Below are 24,140 nucleotides of genomic sequence, written 5' to 3' on the forward strand. Positions count from 1 at the left end.
GGAGGTCTGTGGCCCCTCCCCCTGATCTCACTACTGTGTAGGTTTGTGCTGGTATATACCGGGGGGAGGTCCGCGGCCCCCTCCCCCTGTTCTCACTTCTGTGTAGGTTTGTGCTGGTATATACCGGGGGAGGTTTGCGGCAGTCTCCCCCTGATCTCACCACTGTGTAGGTTTGTGGTGGTATATACCGGGGGAGGTCTGCGGCAGTCTCCCCCTGATCTCACCACTGTGTAGGTTTGTGCTGGTATATACCGGGGGGAGGTCCGCGCCGGCTCCCTCTGATCTCACCACTGTGTAGGTTTGTGCGGGTGTATACCGGGGGAGGTCTGTGGCCGGCTCCCCCTGATCTCACCACTGTGTAGGTTTGTGCTGGTATATACCGGAGGAGGTCCACACCGGCTCCCCCTGATCTCACCACTGTGTAGGTTTGTGCTGGTATATACCGGGGGAGGTCTGTGGCAGTCTCCCCCTGATCTCACCACTGTGTAGGTTTGTGCTGGTATATACTGGGGGAAGTCCGCGCCGGCTCCCTCTGATCTCACCACTGTGTAGGTTTGTGCGGGTGTATACCGGGGGAGGTCTGTGGCCGGCTCCCCCTGATCTCACCACTGTGTAGGTTTGTGCTGGTATATACCGGAGGAGGTCCGCACCGGCTCCCCCTGATCTCACCACTGTGTAGGTTTGCGCTGGTATATACCGGTGGAGGTCTGCGGCCGGCTCCCCCTGATCTCACCACTGTGTAGGTTTGTGCTCGTATATACTGGGGGAGGTCCGTGCCGGCTCCCCCTGATCTCATCACTGTGTAGGTTTGTGCTGGTATATACCGGGGGAGGTCTGCGGCCGGCTCCCCCTGATCTCAACATTGTGTAGGTTTGCGCTGGTATATACCGGGGAGGTCCGCGGCCGGCTCCCCCTGAACTCAGCTCTGTGTGTTTGTGCTGGTATATACCAGGGAGGTCCGCGGCCGGCTCCCCCTGATCTTGCTGCTCTTCTCTTCCAGTGATGAATGTGATCACCGTCGATGATTATAAGAACACGTATTGGCCGAAGCTGGAGAGCGCCATTGAGCAGCTGCTGACCCAGAGCCCGGGGGACTACATCCCCATCTCCTACGAGCAGATCTACAGGTAAAGTCCAGTGCAAGCGCCCCCTCCGGCAGACGCAGCTCCCTTATCCTGAGCCTCTCTTGCAGCTGCGTGTACAAGTGTGTGTGTCAGCAGCACTCAGAGCAGATGTACAGCGACCTGATGTCTAAGATCACCTGTCACCTGGAGAAGGTGTCCCTGGAGCTGCAGGTAGGTCGGTACCCCCCGGTGATGTGTGGTTGTTCCTGGGTGCCGTATATGTGTAGAGGGGAACAAAGATCTCGTACATGACCTATTATTATTATTATTATTTATTTTATATAGCACCATTAATTCCATGGTGCTGTACATGAGAAGGGTTACATCAAAATACAAATATCACTTACAGTAAACAAAACTAACAATGACAAACTGGTACAGAGGGAAGAGGACCCTGCCCTTGCGGGCTTACATTCTACAGGATTATGGGGAAGGAGACAGTAGGTCGAGGGTTGCAGTAGCTCCAATGGTGTTGAGGTGGCCGTGTGGTCTTTACAGGCTGTAAGCTTCCTTGAAGAGATGGGTTTTCAGGTTTCTTTTGAAGGATCCAAAAGTAGTGGATAACCGGACGTGTTCGGGCACTGAATTCCAGAGGATGGGGGATATTCTGGAGAAGTCTTGGATGCGATTGGGTGAGGAGCGAATAAGCGTGGAGGAAAGGAGGAGGTCTTGGGAGGACCGGAGATTACGTGAGGGAAGATATTGAGAGATTAGTGTGGAAATATACGGAGGAGAAAGATTATGGATGGCTTTGTAGGTCAGTGTTAGTACTTTAAACTGGATACACTGAGAAATTGGGAGCCAGTGAAGGGATTTGCAAAGAGGTGAGGCAGGAGTGTAGCGAGGAGAGAGCTTAATTAGTCGGGCAGCAGAGTTAAGGATGGACTGGAGGGGTGCGATAGTGTTAGAAGGTAGGCCACAGAGGAGGATGTTGCAGTAGTCGAGGCAGGAGATGATTAGGGCATGCACGAGCATTTTGGTAGAGTGTGGGTTGAGGAAAGGACGAATTCTGGAAATGTTTTTGAGCTGGAGGCGACAAGAGGTGGCGAGAGCTTGTATGTGCGGGTTGAAGGACAGGGCAGAGTCAAGGGTTACTCCGAGGCAGCGGATTTTGGGGACAGGGGAAAGTGTGATTTCATTTATTTTGATAGATAGATCAGGTAGGGAAGATATGCGTGATGGAGAAAAGATAATGAGTTCAGATTTGTCCACATTGAGCTTGAGGCAGCGAGAGGAGAAGGAGGAGGATATGGCTGATAGACACTCTGGGATTCTGGAGAGCAGAGAGGTGACATCTGGGCCAGAGAGGTAGATCTGAGTGTCATCGGCATATACCGTAGATGGTTCTGGAAGCCATAGTACCTTATGAGTTGTCCCAGGCCGAGTGTATAGATTGAGAAGAGTAAGGGTCCTAGCACAGAGCATTGGGGGACTCCAACAGAGAGGGGGCGAGATGAAGAGGTAGTATGGGAGTAGGAAACGCTAAATGTGCGGTTGGCAAGGTATGAGGAGATCCAGGATAGGGCGAGGTCTTTGACCCCAAAGGAAGAGAGGATCTGTAGTAGGGTGCAGTGGTCAACTGTGTCGAAGGCAGAGGACAGGTCTAGGAGGAGGAGTATAGAGAATTGTCTGTTAGCTTTGGCTGTAAGTAAGCCGTTGGTAATTTTGGTCAGGGCAGTCTCAGTGGAATGGTGGGGACGGAAGCCAGATTGTAGGTTGGCGAAGAGTGAGTTAGATGCAAAGTGAGAGGAAAGTTCAGCATGGACATACTGCTCAAGGAGTTTGCTCCCATTTGCTTCCAAAGATATGGGGCGATAGCTGGACATACCATTTGGGTCAAGGGATGGCTTTTTGAGGATAGGTGTGATTGTGGCATGTTTGAAGGCAGAGGGGAAGGTACCAGAAGTTAGTGAAAGGTTGAAGAGATGGGTTAGGGATGGGATTAGTGTGGTGGTGAGGTTGGGGAGGAGGTGGGATGGGATGGGGTCAAGTGCACAAGTGGTGAGGTGTGACCTAGAGCAGTGTTTCCCAAACTCCAGTCCTCACAGACCCCACGGATCATGTTTTCAGGATTTCCATAGTGTTGCACAGGTGAGTCAATTTCTGATGTCTTGATGATACTTCTATTACTTGCGCAATACTAAGGAAATCCTGAAAACATTACCCGTGGGGTCCGTGAGGACTGGAGTTTGGAGAACATTGTAGAGGAATAACACTGATATGAAAACCCAGCTCGGGGTTAGCGGGACGGGGGAGCAGACTTTACCCAGGAGGCTTATCTTCTGCTGCCAGGAGGGGGGCAGCGCAGGTTCTAGACATTGCCACACGGGGGGTGGTGTGTTGGCTACCTCCTCTGGTGGGGTTTGGGATCCCGGTTCTCTGGTGCTGGCTTTAGTAGGACTGGGCCGGTGCTAATATCGTGCACTTTTTTCCTTCCTGTGTTGCAGACGGCTTCTCCGGAGCAGTATATAGAGAAGTTCAACCTGGCTCTGAGTCAGTATATGGGGGCTCTGCACAGCATCGTCCCCCTCTTCATCTATATGGTAAGTTCTACATGTAGAAACCCACACTGCACAGCTACCGGGGGCTCGACAGGACACACGAGACTGGGACAAGTTGTGCATCTGGCAGCACTAATGTGAGGGAGAGGGGACACCCTCCACCCCTCTTCATGAGACCCTGGGTCTCTCTGGAAGACCTTGGGCCGCTCCTGGCGGACCTCTCTGGAAGACCCTGGGCCCCTCCCGGCGGGTCTCTGGAAGAATAGAAGACCTTGGGCCCCTGCTGGTGGATCTCTCTGGAAGACCATGGGCCTCTCCTGGCGGACCTCTCTGGAAGACCCTGGGCCCCTCCCGGCGGGTCTCTGGAAGACTGGAAGACCCTGGGGCCTCTTGGCGGACCGCTCTGGAAGACCCTGGGCCCCTCCCGGCGGGTCTCTGGAAGAATAGAAGACCCTTGGGCCTCTCCTGGCGGACTGCTCTGGAAGACCCTGGGCCCCTCCTGGTGGGTCTCTGGAAGAATGGAAGACCCTGGGGCTTCTCCTGGCGGACCGCTCTGGAAGATCCTGGGCCCCTCCCAGCGGATCTCTCGGGAAGATCCTGGGCCCCTCCTGGTGGATCTCGCTTGAAGACCCTGGGTCCCTCCCGGCGGATCTCTCTGGAAGACCCTGAGCCCCTCCCGGCGGATCTCTGGGAGACCTGGCGGATCTCTCTGGGAGGCACTGGGCCCCTCCCGGCAGATCTCTTGGAGGATCTCTCTGGGAAGCACTGGGCCCCTCTTGACGGATCTCTCTGGGAGGCACTGGGCCCTTCCATGTGCCTACTGGGATCTTCCATCAGAATGTGGTAAAGATTGATCTGTGAATGTTTTTCATGGTCCTTAGGTGTGATCAGTAATGGCGGTGATCACCCTGGTGGGATGGCCTGACTGAGCTGGGACTCCCACATTCCCCCAATCACATAAAAAAAAATTTTTATCCTCCAGAACAAGTTTTATATAGAAACTAAGCTGAACCGTGACCTGAGGGACGAACTGATCCTGCTGTTCACCGAGCACGTCGCCGAGAAGCACATCTACAGCCTGATGCGTGAGTGTCTTAGTTGCCCCCCCCCATCACCCACCAGCCCCGCTTCATTATTGCACTCCGCACATGATCACGGGATCCACTCACCTCTGTTCCTTCCTTACAGCTCTGTTGCTCGAAGCGCTATCCACACCATTCCAGGTCACCCCCTCCACCATGGCGGCCATCGTGAAGGGTCTGTACACACTGAGGCCAGGTAACTGCACGGCTCCCACATTACCAGATTGGGGGTCTTCTGTGTGTGGTATCCTCTATATTACCAGATCAGGGGGTCTCCTGTGTGTAGTGTTCCCCACATTACCAGATCAGGGGGTCTCCTGTGTGTAGTATCCTCTATATTACCAGATCAGGGGGTATCCTGTGTGTAGTATCCCCCACATTACCAGATCGGGGGTCTCCTGTGTGTAGTGTCCTCCACATTACCAGATCTGGGGTCTCCTGTGTGTAGTGTCCCCCATATTACCAGATCGGGGTCTCCTGTGTATAGTGTCCCCCACTGTCATGGATCCCAGGGAGGATACCTTTATTATCCCCACCACTCACATGTCATGAACCGGGGATGTTTGGTTGCCCCCCGTTCTTTTCTGAAGGCGTTTTATGTATATCCCACTTCCCAGTTCCGGTTTGGAACTTGCAGCTCTTTTGCGCCCTCCTTTCCCTCAGGTCAGACAGGGTTCTGCACCTAGGATAATTAGTCGCCAGAAAGGCTGCCTTGTTTTGTACTGGCTAATGGGCACGCTGCAGCGAGGGCGATATAACTACTCCCACTCAGGCGGGCACAATAATTATCAGCACCGTCCGTCGCTACAAAGTCTCCCAAACGCACAGGACAAATCCGCTGCCACCAGCTCCGATTCCTTAGTTAATAACGGGTCCGCAGCCAATCCAAATTAGTAGTGTACGTTATAGAGCAAGGAGAAATGAAGCTAGTAATTTTATATATTTTACTCCCAAAAGGTAAGCAGTGTTTACAGAAGTATAAAAGATATTATAAAAGTAGACAAGTATCGTGTGTACAGTAGAATTACAAATAAAAGGGGATTAAAGTTGAAAAACACTTACAGTTCGTTATGTCATTTCATCTCATGGCAGACCATGTGCTGTGGGGGATAATCTAGATGCATTACAGATCTGTCTCGCAGCTAGATCAGGGACAAAAGACTAGTCAAGACTAGGGTTGAGCGATTAAACGGTAAGATGGCGTTTATACCCCCACCCCCTGTGACGCTGCAGAAAGCAAGACAAGACCTATGTCATCACGCTGCCCACACTCCTTCATTGGCTGAAAAATTGGCGGTTAAAGCGTCATACGAAACACTACTTTGGCGCGAAAATCGCCGACCGCATGGCCGATCCCACGCTGGGATCGGCTCGGGTTTCACGACACCCGGCTTTGCCGAAAGTCGCCGACTTATGAAATTGACCGATCCGTTTCGCTCAACCCTAGTCAAGACTGATTTCTCACTCACTTATCTCCGTGCCCAAAAACAAGGCACTCCCCCTGTGGTGACCTCACTCAGAGGCTGAAACTCCCCTTTCTAAGAGTTATGACAAGCCATTTCTATACATAACTCGCTGTATGAACCTCAGAGACGAACGACCCAGTGATCATGATGCTCACCACGTCATGGGGGTTCTATTAAGTATAAACACGGTGTAGATATATGACCCGTTTATGGAGAGATCCATTTGTTGGGCTTAGATCCTAGGATTTCAGTGAGTTATAGATCTCTTGGACATTCGGAATATATAACACTTATATCTCTATCCCTGATCGGTGCCATTATACATAACTTTTCAAGAACAAAAGAGTCCCATGTGGTTTGAAAGTCGCTGTACCAGTTGGTATCAGGTGGGATGAGGGGTTTAGGCAGAGGACTGGCTTTCCAAGCACAAAGCCATAAAAATACCTCAGTGAAGCTGGCAAGCTGGTCTCACATTACAGCTATATAGCAGGAGGGAGGGAGGAAGAGTGGCTTAGAATTCCAGCCTGAGAGCTCTGTATGTGTAATTGAAGTAATCAGAACTTCCTCCTATTTCCTGACACCCATATTACCAGATCGGGGGTCTCCTGTGTGTAGTGTCCTCCATATTACCTGATCAGGGGTCTCCTGTGTGTAGTGTCCTCCATATTACCAGATCGGGGGTCTCCTGTGTGTAGTGTCCTCCATATTACCAGATCAGGGGTCTCCTGTGTGCAGTGTCCTCATATTACTAGATCGGGGGTATCCTGTGTGTAGTGTCCTCCATATTACCAGATCGGGGGTCTCCTGTGTGTAGTGTCCTCCATATTACCTCATCAGGGGTTTCCTGTGTGTAGTGTCCTCCATATTACCAGATCAGGGTTCTCCTGTGTGTAGTGCTCCCCCCATATTACCACATCGGGGGGTTTCCTGTGTGTAGTGCTCCCCCCATATTACCAGGTCAGGGGTCTCCTGTGTGTAGTGTCCTCCATATTACCAGATCAGGGGTCTCCTGTGTGTAGTGTCCTCCATATTACCAGATCAGGGGTCTCCTGTGTGTAGTGTCCCCATATTACCAATATTACCAGATCGGGGGTCTCCTGTGTGTAGTGTGTCCTCCATATTACCAGATCGGGGGTCTCCTGTGTGTAGTGTCCTCCATATTACCAGGTCAGGGGTCTCCTGTGTGTAGTGTCCTCCATATTACCAGATCGGGGGTCTCCTATGTGTAGTGTCCTCCATATTACCAGATCGGGGGTCTCCTGTGTGTAGTGTCCTCCATATTACCAGATCAGGGTTCTCCTGTGTGTAGTGCTCCCCCCATATTACCACATCGGGGGGTTTCCTGTGTGTAGTGCTCCCCCCATATTACCAGGTCAGGGGTCTCCTGTGTGTAGTGTCCTCCATATTACCAGATCAGGGGTCTCCTGTGTGTAGTGTCCCCATATTACCAATATTACCAGATCGGGGGTCTCCTGTGTGTAGTGTGTCCTCCATATTACCAGATCGGGGGTCTCCTGTGTGTAGTGTCCTCCATATTACCAGGTCAGGGGTCTCCTGTGTGTAGTGTCCTCCATATTACCAGATCGGGGGTCTCCTATGTGTAGTGTCCTCCATATTACCAGATCGGGGGTCTCCTGTGTGTAGTGCTTCCCCCATATTACCAGATCGGGGGTCTCCTATGTGTAGTGCTCCCCCCATATTACCAGATCGGGGGTCTCCTGTGTGTAGTGCTCCCCCCATATTACCACATCGGGGGGTTTCCTGTGTGTAGTGTCCCCATATTACCAGATGGGGGTCTCCTGTGTGTAGTGCACCCCCCATATTACCAGATCGGGGGTCTCCTGTGTGTAGTGTCCTCCATATTACCACATCGGGGGGTCTCCTGTGTGTAGTGTCCTCCATATTACCACATCGGGGGGTCTCCTGTGTGTAGTGCTCCCCCCATATTACCAGATCGGGGGTCTCCTCCTGTGTGTAGTGTCCTCCATATTACCACATCGGGGGGTTTCCTGTGTGTAGTGCTCCCCCCATATTACCAGGTCAGGGGTCTCCTGTGTGTAGTGTCCTCCATATTACCTGATCAGGGGTCTCCTGTGTGTAGTGTCCTCCATATTACCAGATCGGGGGTCTCCTATGTGTAGTGTCCTCCATATTACCAGATCGGGGGTCTCCTGTGTGTAGTGTCCTCCATATTACCAGATCAGGGGTCTCCTGTGTGTAGTGTCCTCCATATTACCAGATCGGGGGTCTCCTATGTGTAGTGTCCCCCATATTACCAGATCGGGGGTCTCCTGTGTGTAGTGTCCCCATATTACCAGATCGGGGGTCTCCTGTGTGTAGTGCACCCCCCATATTACCAGATCGGGGGTCTCCTGTGTGTAGTGTCCTCCATATTACCAGATCGGGGGTCTCCTGTGTGTAGTGCTCCCCCCATATTACCAGATCGGGGGTCTCCTGTGTGTAGTGTCCTCCATATTACCAGATCGGGGGTCTCCTGTGTGTAGTGCTCCCCCCATATTACCAGATCGGGGGTCTCCTTTGTGTAGTGTCCTCCATATTACCAGATCGGGGGTCTCCTGTGTGTAGTGCTCCCCCCATATTACCAGATCGGGGGTCTCCTGTGTGTAGTGTCCTCCATATTACCAGATCGGGGGTCTCCTGTGTGTAGTGTCCTCCATATTACCAGATCGGGGGTCTCCTGTGTGTAGTGCTCCCCCCATATTACCAGATGGGGGGTCTCCTGTGTGTAGTGTCCTCCATATTACCAGATCGGGGGTCTCCTGTGTGTAGTGCTCCCTCCATATTACCAGATGGGGGGTCTCCTGTGTGTAGTGCACCCCCCATATTACCAGATCGGGGTCTCCTGTGTGTAGTGCCCTCCATATTACCAGATCGGGGGTCTCCTGTGTGTAGTGTCCTCCATATTACCAGATCGGGGGTCTCCTGTGTAGTGTCCTCCATATTACCAGATCGGGGGTCTCCTGTGTGTAGTGTCCTCCATATTACCAGATCGGGGGTCTCCTGTGTGTAGTGTCCTCCATATTACCAGATCGGGGGTCTCCTGTGTGTAGTGTCCTCCATATTACCAGATCGGGGGTCTCCTGTGTGTAGTGCCCTCCATATTACCAGATCAGGGTTTTCCTGTGTGTAGTGCTCCCCCCATATTACCACATCGGGGGGTTTCCTGTGTGTAGTGCTCCCCCCATATTACCAGGTCAGGGGTCTCCTGTGTGTAGTGTCCTCCATATTACCAGATCAGGGGTCTCCTGTGTGTAGTGTCCCCATATTACCAATATTACCAGATTGGGGGTCTCCTGTGTGTAGTGTGTCCTCCATATTACCAGATCGGGGGTCTCCTGTGTGTAGTGTCCTCCATATTACCAGGTCAGGGGTCTCCTGTGTGTAGTGTCCTCCATATTACCAGATCGGGGGTCTCCTATGTGTAGTGTCCTCCATATTACCAGATCGGGGGTCTCCTGTGTGTAGTGTCCTCCATATTACCAGATCGGGGGGTTTCCTGTGTGTAGTGTCCTCCATATTACCAGATCGGGGGTCTCCTTTGTGTAGTGTCCTCCATATTAGCAGATCAGGGGTCTCCTGTGTGTAGTGTCCTCCATATTACTAGATCGGGGGTCTCCTGTGTGTAGTGTCCTCCATATTACCAGATCGGGGGTCTCCTGTGTGTAGTGTCCTCCATATTACCAGATCAGGGTTCTCCTGTGTGTAGTGCTCCCCCCATATTACCACATCGGGGGGTTTCCTGTGTGTAGTGCTCCCCCCATATTACCAGGTCAGGGGTCTCCTGTGTGTAGTGTCCTCCATATTACCAGATCAGGGGTCTCCTGTGTGTAGTGTCCCCATATTACCAATATTACCAGATCGGGGGTCTCCTGTGTGTAGTGTGTCCTCCATATTACCAGATCGGGGGTCTCCTGTGTGTAGTGTCCTCCATATTACCAGGTCAGGGGTCTCCTGTGTGTAGTGTCCTCCATATTACCAGATCGGGGGTCTCCTATGTGTAGTGTCCTCCATATTACCAGATCGGGGGTCTCCTGTGTGTAGTGTCCTCCATATTACCAGATCAGGGTTCTCCTGTGTGTAGTGTCCTCCATATTACCAGATCGGGGGTCTCCTGTGTGTAGTGTCCTCCATATTACCAGATCGGGGGTCTCCTGTGTGTAGTGCTCCCCCCATATTACCACATCGGGGGGTTTCCTGTGTGTAGTGCTCCCCCCATATTACCAGATCAGGGGTCTCCTGTGTGTAGTGTCCCCATATTACCAATATTACCAGATCGGGGGTCTCCTGTGTGTAGTGTGTCCTCCATATTACCAGATCGGGGGTCTCCTGTGTGTAGTGTCCTCCATATTACCAGGTCAGGGGTCTCCTGTGTGTAGTGTCCTCCATATTACCAGATCGGGGGTCTCCTATGTGTAGTGTCCTCCATATTACCAGATCGGGGGTCTCCTGTGTGTAGTGCTTCCTCCATATTACCAGATCGGGGGTCTCCTGTGTGTAGTGTCCTCCATATTACCAGATCGGGGGTCTCCTGTGTGTAGTGTCCTCCATATTACCAGATCGGGGGTCTCCTGTGTGTAGTGTCCTCCATATTACCAGATCGGGGGTCTCCTGTGTGTAATGCCCTCCATATTACCAGATCGGGGGTCTCCTGTGTGTAGTGTCCTCATATTACCAGATCGGGGGTCTCCTGTGTGTAGTGTCCTCATATTACCAGATCGGGGGTCTCCTGTGTGTAGTGTCCTCCATATTAGCAGATCGGGGTCTCCTGTGTGTAGTGCCCTCCATATTACCAGATCAGGGGTCTCCTGTGTGTAGTGCCCTCCATATTACCAGATTGGGGGTCTCCTGTGTGTAATGCTCCCCCCATATTACCAGATCGGGGGTCTCCTGTGTGTAGTGCCCTCCATATTACCAGATCGGGGGTCTCCTGTGTGTAGTGTCCTCATATTACCAGATTGGGGGTCTCCTGTGTGTAATGCTCCCCCCATATTACCAGATCGGGGGTCTCCTGTGTGTAGTGCCCTCCATATTACCAGATCGGGGGTCTCCTGTGTGTAGTGTCCTCATATTACCAGATCGGGGGTCTCCTGTGTGTAGTGTCCTCCATATTACCAGATCGGGGGTCTCCTGTGTGTAGTGCTCCCCCATATTACCAGATCGGGGGTCTCCTGTGTGTAGTGTCCTCATATTACCAGATCGGGGGGTCTCCTGTGTGTAGTGTCCTCCATATTACCAGATCGGGGGTCTCCTGTGTGTAGTGTCCTCATATTACCAGATCGGGGGTCTCCTGTGTGTAGTGTCCTCCATATTACCAGATCGGGGGTCTCCTGTGTGTAGTGCTCCCCCATATTACCAGATCGGGGGTCTCCTGTGTGTAGTGTCCTCATATTACCAGATCGGGGGGTCTCCTGTGTGTAGTGTCCTCCATATTACCAGATCGGGGGTCTCCTGTGTGTAGTGCTCCCCCATATTACCAGATCGGGGGTCTCCTGTGTGTAGTGTCCTCATATTACCAGATCGGGGGTCTCCTGTGTGTAGTGTCCTCATATTACCAGATCGGGGGTCTCCTGTGTGTAGTGTCCTCATATTACCAGATCGGGGTCTCCTGTGTGTAGTGCCCTCCATATTACCAGATCGGGGGTCTCCTGTGTGTAGTGTCCTCCATATTACCAGATTGGGGGTCTCCTGTGTGTAATGCTCCCCCCATATTACCAGATCGGGGGTCTCCTGTGTGTAGTGCCCTCCATATTACCAGATCGGGGGTCTCCTGTGTGTAGTGTCCTCATATTACCAGATTGGGGGTCTCCTGTGTGTAATGCTCCCCCCATATTACCAGATCGGGGGTCTCCTGTGTGTAGTGCCCTCCATATTACCAGATCGGGGGTCTCCTGTGTGTAGTGTCCTCATATTACCAGATCGGGGGTCTCCTGTGTGTAGTGTCCTCCATATTACCAGATCGGGGGTCTCCTGTGTGTAGTGCACCCCCCATATTACGAGATCGGGGGTCTCCTGTGTGTAGTGTCCTCCATATTACCAGATCGGGGGTCTCCTGTGTGTAATGCTCCCCCCATATTACCAGATCGGGGGTCTCCTGTGTGTAGTGCCCTCCATATTACCAGATCGGGGGTCTCCTGTGTGTAGTGTCCTCATATTACCAGATTGGGGGTCTCCTGTGTGTAATGCTCCCCCCATATTACCAGATCGGGGGTCTCCTGTGTGTAGTGCCCTCCATATTACCAGATCGGGGGTCTCCTGTGTGTAGTGTCCTCATATTACCAGATCGGGGGTCTCCTGTGTGTAGTGTCCTCCATATTACCAGATCGGGGGTCTCCTGTGTGTAGTGCACCCCCCATATTACGAGATCGGGGGTCTCCTGTGTGTAGTGTCCTCCATATTACCAGATCGGGGTCTCCTGTGTGTAGTGCCCTCCATATTACCAGATCGGGGGTCTCCTGTGTGTAGTGCTCCCCCCATATTACGAGATCGGGGGTCTCCTGTGTGTAGTGTCCTCCATATTACCAGATCGGGGGTCTCCTGTGTGTAGTGTCCTCCATATTACCTGTTCAGGGGTTTCCTGTGTGTAGTGTCCTCCATATTATCACATCGGGGGTCTCCTGTGTGTAGTGTCCTCCATATTACCACATCGGGGGGTTTCCTGTGTGTAGTGCTCCCCCCATATTACCAGGTCAGGGGTCTCCTGTGTGTAGTGCTCCCCCCATATTACCAGATCGGGGGTCTCCTGTGTGTAGTGTCCTCCATATTACCAGATCGGGGGTCTCCTGTGTGTAGTGTCCTCCATATTACCAGGTCAGGGGTCTCATGTGTGTAGTGTCCTCCATATTACCAGATCGGGGGTCTCCTATGTGTAGTGTCCTCCATATTACCAGATCGGGGGTCTCCTGTGTGTAGTGTCCTCCATATTACCAGATCGGGGGGTTTCCTGTGTGTAGTGCTCCCCCCATATTACCAGATCGGGGGTCTCCTTTGTGTAGTGTCCTCCATATTAGCAGATCAGGGGTCTCCTGTGTGTAGTGTCCTCCATATTACTAGATCGGGGGTCTCCTGTGTGTAGTGTCCTCCATATTACCAGATCGGGGGTCTCCTGTGTGTAGTGTCCTCCATATTACCAGATCGGGGGTCTCCTGTGTGTAGTGTCCTCCATATTACCAGATCGGGGGTCTCCTGTGTGTAGTGTCCTCCATATTACCAGATCGGGGTTCTCCTGTGTGTAGTGTCCTCCATATTACCAGATCAGGGGTCTCCTGTGTGTAGTGTCCTCCATATTACCAGATCAGGGGTCTCCTGTGTGTAGTGTCCTCCATATTACCAGATCAGGGGTCTCCTGTGTGTAGTGCTCCCCCCATATTACCAGGTCAGGGGTCTCCTGTGTGTAGTGTCCTCCATATTACCAGATCAGGGGTCTCCTGTGTGTAGTGTCCTCCATATTACCAGATCAGGGGTCTCCTGTGTGTAGTGTCCTCATATTACCAGATCGGGGGTCTCCTGTGTGTAGTGTGTCCTCCATATTACCAGATCGGGGGTCTCCTGTGTGTAGTGCTCCCCCCATATTACCACATCGGGGGGTTTCCTGTGTGTAGTGCTCCCCCCATATTACCAGGTCAGGGGTCTCCTGTGTGTAGTGTCCTCCATATTACCAGATCAGGGGTCTCCTGTGTGTAGTGTCCCCATATTACCAATATTACCAGATCGGGGGTCTCCTGTGTGTAGTGTCCTCCATATTACCAGATCGGGGGCCTCCTGTGTGTAGTGCTCCCCCCATATTACCAGATCGGGGGTCTCCTGTGTGTAGTGTCCTCCATATTACCAGATCGGGGGTCTCCTGTGTGTAGTGTCCTCCATATTACCAGGTCAGGGGTCTCCTGTGTGTAGTGTCCTCCATATTACCAGATCGGGGGTCTCCTATGTGTAGTGTCCTCCATATTACCAGATCGGGGGTCTCCTGTGTGTAGTGTCCTCCATATTACCAGATCGGGGGTCTCCTGTGTGTAGTGTCCTCCATATTACCAGATTGGGGGTCTCCTGTGTGTAATGCTCCCCCCATATTACCAGATCGGGGGTCTCCTGTGTGTAGTGCCCTCCATATTACCAGATCGGGGGTCTCCTGTGTGTAGTGTTTTCATATTACCAGATTGGGGGTCTCCTGTGTGTAATGCTCCCCCCATATTACCAGATCGGGGGTCTCCTGTGTGTAGTGCCCTCCATATTACCAGATCGGGGGTCTCCTGTGTGTAGTGTCCTCATATTACCAGATCGGGGGTCTCCTGTGTGTAGTGTCCTCCATATTACCAGATCGGGGGTCTCCTGTGTGTAGTGCTCCCCCATATTACCAGATCGGGGGTCTCCTGTGTGTAGTGTCCTCATATTACCAGATCGGGGGGTCTCCTGTGTGTAGTGTCCTCCATATTACCAGATCGGGGGTCTCCTGTGTGTAGTGTCCTCCATATTACCAGATCGGGGGTCTCCTGTGTGTAGTGCTCCCCCCATATTACCAGATCGGGGGTCTCCTGTGTGTAGTGTCCTCATATTACCAGATCGGGGGTCTCCTGTGTGTAGTGTCCTCATATTACCAGATCGGGGGTCTCCTGTGTGTAGTGCTCCCCCCATATTACCAGATCGGGGGTCTCCTGTGTGTAGTGTCCTCCATATTACCAGATCGGGGGTCTCCTGTGTGTAGTGTCCTCATATTACCAGATCGGGGGTCTCCTGTGTGTAGTGCTCCCCCCATATTACCAGATCGGGGGTCTCCTTTGTGTAGTGCTCCCCCCATATTACCAGATCGGGGGTCTCCTCCTGTGTGTAGTGCTCCCCCCATATTACCAGATCGGGGGTCTCCTGTGTGTAGTGCTCCCCCCATATTACCAGATCGGGGGTCTCCTGTGTGTAATGCCCTCCATATTACCAGATCGGGGGTCTCCTGTGTGTAGTGTCCTCATATTACCAGATCGGGGGTCTCCTGTGTGTAGTGCCTTCCATATTACCAGATCGGGGGTCTCCTGTGTGTAGTGTCCTCCATATTACCAGATGGGGGGTCTCCTGTGTGTAGTGCTCCCCCCATATTACCAGATCGGGGGTCTCCTTTGTGTAGTGCTCCCCCCATATTACCAGATCGGGGGTCTCCTTTGTGTAGTGCTCCCCCCATATTACCAGATCGGGGGTCTCCTGTGTGTAGTGCTCCCCCCATATTACCAGATCGGGGGTCTCCTGTGTGTAGTGCTCCCCCCATATTACCAGATCGGGGGTCTCCTGTGTGTAATGCCCTCCATATTACCAGATCGGGGGTCTCCTGTGTGTAGTGTCCTCATATTACCAGATCGGGGGTCTCCTTTGTGTAGTGTCCTCCATATTACCAGATCGGGGGTCTCCTGTGTGTAGTGCTCCCCCCATATTACCAGATCGGGGGTCTCCTGTGTGTAGTGTCCTCCATATTAGCAGATCGGGGTCTCCTGTGTGTAGTGCCCTCCATATTACCAGATCGGGGGTCTCCTGTGTGTAGTGTCCTCCATATTACCAGATCGGGGTCTCCTGTGTGTAGTGCCCTCCATATTACCAGATCGGGGGTCTCCTGTGTGTAGTGTCCTCCATATTACCAGATCGGGGGTTTCCTGTGTGTAGTGTCCCCATATTACCAGATCGGGGGTCTCCTGTGTGTAGTGTCCTCATATTACCAGATCGGGGTTCTCCTGTGTGTAGTGCTCCCCCCATATTACCAGATCGGGGGTCTCCTGTGTGTAGTGCTCCCCCCATATTACCAGATCGGGGTTCTCCTGTGTGTAGTGCTCCCCCCATATTACCAGATCGGGGGTCTCCTGTGTGTAGTGCTCCCTCCATATTACCAGATGGGGGGTCTCCTGTGTGTAGTGCACCCCCCATATTACCAGATCGGGGGTCTCCTGTGTGTAGTGTCCTCCATATTACCAGATCGGGGGTCTCCTGTGTGTAGTGTCCCCATATTACCAGATCGGGGGTCTCCTGTGTGTAGTGCACCCCCCATATTACCAGATCGGGGGTCTCCTGTGTGTAGTGTCCTCCATATTACCAGATCGGGGGTCTCCTGTGTGTAGTGTCCTCCATATTACCAGATCGGGGGTCTCCTGTGTGTAGTGCTCCCCCCATATTACCAGATCGGGGGTCTCCTTTGTGTAGTGTCCTCCATATTACCAGATCGGGGGTCTCCTGTGTGTAGTGCTCCCCCCATATTACCAGATCGGGGGTCTCCTGTGTGTAGTGTCCTCCATATTACCAGATCGGGGGTCTCCTGTGTGTAGTGCTCCCCCCATATTACCAGATGGGGGGTCTCCTGTGTGTAGTGTCCTCCATATTACCAGATGGGGGGTCTCCTGTGTGTAGTGCACCCCCCATATTACCAGATCGGGGTCTCCTGTGTGTAGTGCCCTCCATATTACCAGATCGGGGGTCTCCTGTGTGTAGTGTCCTCCATATTACCAGATCGGGGGTCTCCTGTGTAGTGTCCTCCATATTACCAGATCGGGGGTCTCCTGTGTGTAGTGTCCTCCATATTACCAGATCGGGGGTCTCCTGTGTGTAGTGCCCTCCATATTACCAGATTGGGGGTCTCCTGTGTGTAGTGCCCTCCATATTACCAGATCGGGGGTCTCCTGTGTGTAGTGTCCTCATATTACCAGATCGGGGGTCTCCTGTGTGTAGTGTCCTCCATATTACCAGATCGGGGGTCTCCTGTGTGTAGTGTCCTCCATATTACCAGATCGGGGGTCTCCTGTGTGTAGTGCTCCCCCCATATTACCAGATCGGGGGTCTCCTGTGTGTAGTGTCCTCCATATTACCAGATCGGGGGTCTCCTGTGTGTAGTGTCCTCCATATTACCAGATCGGGGGTCTCCTGTGTGTAGTGCTCCCCCCATATTACCAGATCGGGGGTCTCCTGTGTGTAGTGTCCTCATATTACCAGATCGGGGTTCTCCTGTGTGTAGTGCTCCCCCCATATTACCAGATCGGGGGTCTCCTGTGTGTAGTGCTCCCCCCATATTACCAGATCGGGGGTCTCCTGTGTGTAGTGCTCCCCCCCATATTACCAGATGGGGGGTCTCCTGTGTGTAGTGTCCTCCATATTACCAGATCGGGGGTCTCCTGTGTGTAGTGCTCCCCCCATATTACCAGATGGGGGGTCTCCTGTGTGTAGTGTCCTCCATATTACCAGATGGGGGGTCTCCTGTGTGTAGTGCTCCCTCCATATTACCAGATGGGGGGTCTCCTGTGTGTAGTGCACCCCCCATATTACCAGATCGGGGGTCTCCTGTGTGTAGTGTCCTCCATATTACCAGATCGGGGGTCTCCTGTGTGTAGTGTCCCCATATTACCAGATCGGGGGTCTCCTGTGTGTAGTGCACCCCCCATATTACCAGATCGGGGGTCTCCTGTGTGTAGTGTCCTCCATATTACCAGATCGGGGGTCTCCTATGTGTAGTGTCCTCCATATTACCAGATCGGGGGTCTCCTGTGTGTAGTGTCCCCATATTACCAGATCGGGGGTCTCCTGTGTGTAGTGTCCTCCATATTACCAGATCGGGGTTCTCCTGTGTGTAGTGTCCCCATATTACCAGATCGGGGGTCTCCTGTGTGTAGTGTCCTCCATATTACCAGATCGGGGGTCTCCTGTGTGTAGTGCACCCCCCATATTACCACATCGGGGGTCTCCTGTGTGTAGTGTCCTCCATATTACCAGATCGGGGGTCTCCTGTGTGTAGTGTCCTCCATATTACCAGATCGGGGGTCTCCTGTGTGTAGTGCATCCCCCATATTACCATATCGGGGGTCTCCTGTGTGTAGTGCTCCCCCCATATTACCAGATCGGGGCTCTCCTTTGTGTAGTGCTCCCCCCATATTACCAGATCGGGGGTCTCCTGTGTGTAGTGCACCCCCCATATTACCAGATCGGGGGTCTCCTGTGTGTAGTGTCCTCCATATTACCAGATCAGGGGTCTCCTGTGTGTAGTGTCCTCCATATTACCAGATCGGGGTTCTCCTGTGTGTAGTGTCCTCCATATTACCAGATCGGGGGTCTCCTGTGTGTAGTGTCCTCCATATTACCAGATCGGGGGTCTCCTGTGTGTAGTGCACCCCCCATATTACCACATCGGGGGTCTCCTGTGTGTAGTGACTCCAGCCCCCCTCCTGTTATTGGTGGTCTCTGGTGTCCTAGATGTGTATTGGGGGCTGGTTCCTTCCGGTTATTATTTGCTCGCTCTTACAGACTGGGTGCAGCTCGCTCCTGCGCTTTTCTCCAAGTTCATCCCCAATATTCTGCCTCCGGCCTTGGAGTCGCAGCTGCAGGATTACGCCGTGCAGGACCGGAAGCTTCAGCGAGATCTTCTGCAGAACGGATTCAACAGGTCAGTGAGTGCGGGGGAGGGGGTCAGTGAGTGTGGGGGAGGGGTCAGTGAGTGCGGGGGAGGGGGTCAGTGAGTGCGGGGGAGGGGGTCAGTGAGTGCGGGGGAGGGGTCAGTGAGTGCGGGGGAGGGGGTCAGTGAGTGCGGGGGAGGGGGTCAGTGAGCGCGGGGGAGGGGTCAGTGAGTGCGGGGGAGGGGGTCAGTGAGTGCGGGGGAGGGGTCAGTGAGTGCGGGGGAGGGGGTCAGTGAGTGCGGGGGAGGGGGTCTGAGTGCGGGGGAGGGGGTCAGTGAGTGCGGGGGAGGGGGTCAGTGAGTGCGGGGGAGGGGTCAGTGAGTGCGGGGGAGGGGGTCAGTGAGTGCGGGGGAGGGGGTCAGTGAGTGCGGGGGAGGGGGTCAGTGAGTGCGGGGGGAGGGGGTCAGTGAGTGCGGGGGAGGGGGTCAGTGAGTGCGGGGGAGGGGGTCAGTGAGTGCGGGGGAGGGGGTCAGTGAGTGCGGGGGAGGGGGTCAGTGAGTGCGGGGGGAGGGGGTCAGTGAGTGCGGGGGAGGGGGTCAGTGAGTGCGGGGGAGGGGGTCAGTGAGTGCGGGGGAGGGGGTCAGTGAGTGCGGGGGAGGGGGTCAGTGAGTGCGGGGGGAGTGGTCAGGGAGTGATGTCATCACATCGTGTACTGTTATCTCATCCTTTGGTCACATGAGCTGCAGTTTCCTGTTATGATCTGCTCTGTACTGCCGAGTGTCTCCGAGGGTCAGACCCTTTTATATTGTGCAGGATTTGGGAAACTTTATCCCAGAATAGAAAAGTCTAGAAAACCCTTAAGATCGCTGTGAACCGAGGGTCCAATGGGGATGTGACTAGTTCTGGAGCCGGTGGTGGTCCTGGCTGGGGCTGGAGCTGCAGTCTGGGTACTTGAGCCAGTCTGATGGGGGTCGCTGGCAGCGCTGTGGTTTGCTCTGATGGGGGTCGCTGGCAGCGCTGTGGTTTGCTCTGATGGGGGTCGCTGGCAGCGCTGTAGTCTTCTCTGATGGGGGTCGCTGGCAGCGCTGTGGTCTGCTTTGACGGGGGGTCGCTGGCAGCGCTGTGGTCTGCTCTGATGGGGGTCGCTGGCAGCACTGTGGTTTGCTCTGATGGAGGCCTCTGGCAGCGCCGTGGTCTGCTCTGATGGAGGCCTCTGGCAGCGCTGTGGTCTGCTCTGATGGAGGTCGCTGGCAGCACTGTGGTCTGCTCTGATGGAGGTCGCTGGCAGCGCTGTGGTCTGCTTTGATGGGGGTCGCTGGCAGCGCTGTGGTCTGCACTGATGGGGGTCGCTGGCAGAGCTGTGGTCTGCTCTGATGGGGTCGCTGGCAGAGCTGTGGTCTGCTTTGATGGGGTCGCTGGCAGTGCTGTGGTCCGCTCTGATGGGGTCGCTGGCAGCGCTGTGGTCTGCTCTGATGGGGGTCGCTGGCAGCACTGTGGTTTGCTCTGATGGGGGTCGCTGGCAGTGCTGTGGTCTGCTCTGATGGGGGTCGCTGGCAGCGCCGTGGTCTTCTCTGATGGGGTCGCTGGCAGCGCTGTGGTCTGCTCTGATGGAGGCCTGTTATGATCTGCTCTGTACTGCCGAGTGTCTCCGAGGGTCAGACCCTTTTATATTGTGCAGGATTTGGGAAACTTTATCCCAGAATAGAAAAGTCTAGAAAACCCTTAAGATCGCTGTGAACCGAGGGTCCAATGGGGATGTGACTAGTTCTGGAGCCGGTGGTGGTCCTGGCTGGGGCTGGAGCTGCAGTCTGGGTACTTGAGCCAGTCTGATGGGGGTCGCTGGCAGCGCTGTGGTCTGCTCTGATGGGGGTCGCTGGCAGCGCTGTAGTCTTCTCTGATGGGGGTCGCTGGCAGCACTGTGGTCTGCTCTGATGGGGGTCGCTGGCAGAGCTGTGGTCTGCTCTGATGGGGTCGCTGGCAGAGCTGTGGTCCGCTCTGATGGAGGTCACTGGCAGCACTGTGGTTTGCTCGGATGGGGTCGCTGGCAGCGCTGTGGTCTGCTTTGATGGGGGTCGCTGGCAGCGCTGTGGTCTGCTCTGATGGGGGTCGCTGGCAGAGCTGTGGTCTGCTCTGATGGGGTCGCTGGCAGTGCTGTGGTCCGCTCTGATGGGGTCGCTGGCAGCGCTGTGGTCTGCTCTGATGGGGGTCGCTGGCAGCACTGTGGTTTGCTCTGATGGGGGTCGCTGGCAGCGCTGTAGTCTTCTCTGATGGGGGTCGCTGGCAGTGCTGTGGTCTGCTCTGATGGGGGTTGCTGGCAGCGCCGTGGTCTGCTCTGATGGAGTCCTCTGGCAGCGCTGTGGTCTGCTCTGATGGGGTCGCTGGCAGCGCTGTGGTCTGCTCTGATGGAGGCCTCTGGCAGTGCTGTGGTTTGCTCTGATGGGGTCGCTGGCAGCGCTGTGGTCTGCTCTGATGGGGGTCGCTGGCAGCGCTGTGGTTTGCTCTGATGGGGGTCGCTGGCAGCGCTGTGGTCTGCTCTGATGGGGGTCGCTGGCAGCGCCGTGGTCTGCTCTGATGGGGGTCGCTGGCAGCGCTGTAGTCTTCTCTGATGGGGGTTGCTGGCAGCGCCGTGGTCTGCTCTGATGGAGGCCTCTGGCAGCGCTGTGGTCTGCTCTGATGGGGTCGCTGGCAGCGCTGTGGTCTGCTCTGATGGAGGCCTCTGGCAGTGCTGTGGTTTGCTCTGATGGGGTCGCTGGCAGTGCTGTGGTCCGCTCTGATGGGGTCGCTGGCAGCGCTGTGGTCTGCTCTGATGGGGGTCGCTGGCAGCACTGTGGTTTGCTCTGATGGGGGTCGCTGGCAGTGCTGTGGTCTGCTCTGATGGGGGTCGCTGGCAGCGCCGTGGTCTGCTCTGATGGGGGTCGCTGGCAGCGCTGTAGTCTTCTCTGATGGGGGTCGCTGGCAGCGCTGTGGTCTGCTCTGATGGGGGTTGCTGGCAGCACCGTGGTCTGCTCTGATGGAGTCCTCTGGCAGCGCTGTGGTCTGCTCTGATGGGGTCGCTGGCAGCGCTGTGGTCTGCTCTGATGGAGGCCTCTGGCAGTGCTGTGGTTTGCTCTGATGGGGTCGCTGGCAGCGCTGTGGTCTGCTCTGATGGGGGTCGCTGGCAGCGCTGTGGTTTGCTCTGATGGGGGTCGCTGGCAGCGCTGTGGTCTGCTCTGATGGGGGTCGCTGGCAGCGCCGTGGTCTGCTCTGATGGGGGTCGCTGGCAGCGCTGTAGTCTTCTCTGATGGGGGTTGCTGGCAGCGCCGTGGTCTGCTCTGATGGAGGTCGCTGGCAGCGCTGTGGTCTGCTCTGATGGAGGCCTCTGGCAGTGCTGTGGTTTGCTCTGATGGGGTCGCTGGCAGCGCTGTGGTCTGCTCTGATGGGGGTCGCTGGCAGCACTGTGGTTTGCTCTGATGGGGGTCGCTGGCAGTGCTGTGGTCTGCTCTGATGGGGGTCGCTGGCAGCGCCGTGGTCTTCTCTGATGGGGTCGCTGGCAGCGCTGTGGTCTGCTCTGATGGAGGCCTGTTATGATCTGCTCTGTACTGCCGAGTGTCTCCGAGGGTCAGACCCTTTTATATTGTGCAGGATTTGGGAAACTTTATCCCAGAATAGAAAAGTCTAGAAAACCCTTAAGATCGCTGTGAACCGAGGGTCCAATGGGGATGTGACTAGTTCTGGAGCCGGTGGTGGTCCTGGCTGGGGCTGGAGCTGCAGTCTGGATACTTGAGCCAGTCTGATGGGGGTCGCTGGCAGCGCTGTGGTCTGCTCTGATGGGGGTCGCTGGCAGCGCTGTAGTCTTCTCTGATGGGGGTCGCTGGCAGCACTGTGGTCTGCTCTGATGGGGGTCGCTGGCAGAGCTGTGGTCTGCTCTGATGGGGTCGCTGGCAGAGCTGTGGTCTGCTTTGACGGGGGGTCGCTGGCAGCGCTGTGGTCTGCTCTGATGGGGGTCGCTGGCAGCACTGTGGTTTGCTCTGATGGGGGTTGCTGGCAGCGCCGTGGTCTGCTCTGATGGGGGTCGCTGGCAGAGCTGTGGTCTGCTCTGATGGGGTCGCTGGCAGCACTATGGTTTGCTCTGATGGGGGTCGCTGGCAGCGCTGTGGTCTGCTCTGATGGGGGTCGCTGGCAGAGCTGTGGTCTGCTCTGATGGGGTCGCTGGCAGAGCTGTGGTCTGCTTTGATGGGGTCGCTGGCAGTGCTGTGGTCCGCTCTGATGGGGTCGCTGGCAGCGCTGTGGTCTGCTCTGATGGGGGTCGCTGGCAGCACTGTGGTTTGCTCTGATGGGGGTCGCTGGCAGCGCTGTGGTCTGCTCTGATGGGGGTCGCTGGCAGCGCCGTGGTCTGCTCTGATGGGGGTCGCTGGCAGCGCTGTAGTCTTCTCTGATGGGGGTCGCTGGCAGTGCTGTGGTCTGCTCTGATGGGGGTTGCTGGCAGCGCCGTGGTCTGCTCTGATGGAGTCCTCTGGCAGCGCTGTGGTCTGCTCTGATGGGGTCGCTGGCAGCGCTGTGGTCTGCTCTGATGGAGGCCTCTGGCAGTGCTGTCGTTTGCTCTGATGGGGTCGCTGGCAGCGCTGTGGTCTGCTCTGATGGGGGTCGCTGGCAGCGCTGTGGTTTGCTCTGATGGGGGTCGCTGGCAGCGCTGTGGTCTGCTCTGATGGGGGTCGCTGGCAGCGCCGTGGTCTGCTCTGATGGGGGTCGCTGGCAGCGCTGTAGTCTTCTCTGATGGGGGTTGCTGGCAGCGCCGTGGTCTGCTCTGATGGAGGCCTCTGGCAGCGCTGTGGTTTGCTCTGATGGGGTCGCTGGCAGCGCTGTGGTCTGCTCTGATGGGGTCGCTGGCAGCGCTGTTGTCTGCTTTGACGGGGGGTCGCTGGCAGCGCTGTGGTCTGCTCTGATGGGGGTTGCTGGCAGCGCCGTGGTCTGCTCTGATGGAGGCCTCTGGCAGCGCTGTGGTCTGCTCTGATGGAGGTCGCTGGCAGCACTGTGGTTTGCTCTGATGGGGTCGCTGGCAGCGCTGTGGTCTGCTTTGATGGGGGTCGCTGGCAGCGCTGTGGTCTGCTCTGATGGGGGTCGCTGGCAGAGCTGTGGTCTGCTCTGATGGGGTCGCTGGCAGTGCTGTGGTCCGCTCTGATGGGGTCGCTGGCAGCGCTGTGGTCTGCTCTGATGGGGGTCGCTGGCAGCACTGTGGTTTGCTCTGATGGGGGTCGCTGGCAGCGCTGTGGTCTGCTCTGATGGGGGTCTCTGGCAGCGCTGTGGTCTGCTTTGATGGCGGTCTCTGGCAGTGCCGTGGTCTGCTCTGATGGGGGTCGCTGGCAGTGCCGTGGTGTGCTCTGATGGGGTCGCTGGCAGCGCTGTGGTCTGCTCTGATGAAGGTCGCTGGCAGCGCTGTGGTCTGCTTTGATGGCGGTCTCTGGCAGTGCCGTGGTCTGCTCTGATGGGGGTCGCTGGCAGTGCTGTGGTGTGCTCTGATGGGGTCGCTGGCAGCGCTGTGGTCTGCTCTGATGGAGGTCGCTGGCAGTGCTGTGGTGTGCTCTGATGGGGTCGCTGGCAGTGCTATGGTCTGCTCTGAAGGGGGGCTGTC

General features: G+C 55.3%; 1 protein-coding gene across 1 annotated transcript in view; it reads left to right on the forward strand.

Moving 5' to 3' along the window:
- Window positions 1-24,140, forward strand: part of CACUL1 (CDK2 associated cullin domain 1) — a 94,976-nt gene that overhangs the window by 40,899 nt on the left and 29,937 nt on the right. Inside the window, exons 2-7 of the mRNA XM_077257884.1 lie at window positions 1,001-1,127; window positions 1,193-1,295; window positions 3,572-3,667; window positions 4,608-4,710; window positions 4,814-4,903; window positions 18,444-18,582. Coding sequence (XP_077113999.1) covers window positions 1,001-1,127; window positions 1,193-1,295; window positions 3,572-3,667; window positions 4,608-4,710; window positions 4,814-4,903; window positions 18,444-18,582 — 658 coding nt within the window. The remainder of the gene's footprint in view (window positions 1-1,000; window positions 1,128-1,192; window positions 1,296-3,571; window positions 3,668-4,607; window positions 4,711-4,813; window positions 4,904-18,443; window positions 18,583-24,140) is intronic.

The sequence above is a fragment of the Ranitomeya variabilis genome, chromosome 4 (genome assembly GCF_051348905.1).
Source record: "Ranitomeya variabilis isolate aRanVar5 chromosome 4, aRanVar5.hap1, whole genome shotgun sequence".
Lineage (NCBI taxonomy): Eukaryota > Metazoa > Chordata > Amphibia > Anura > Dendrobatidae > Ranitomeya > Ranitomeya variabilis.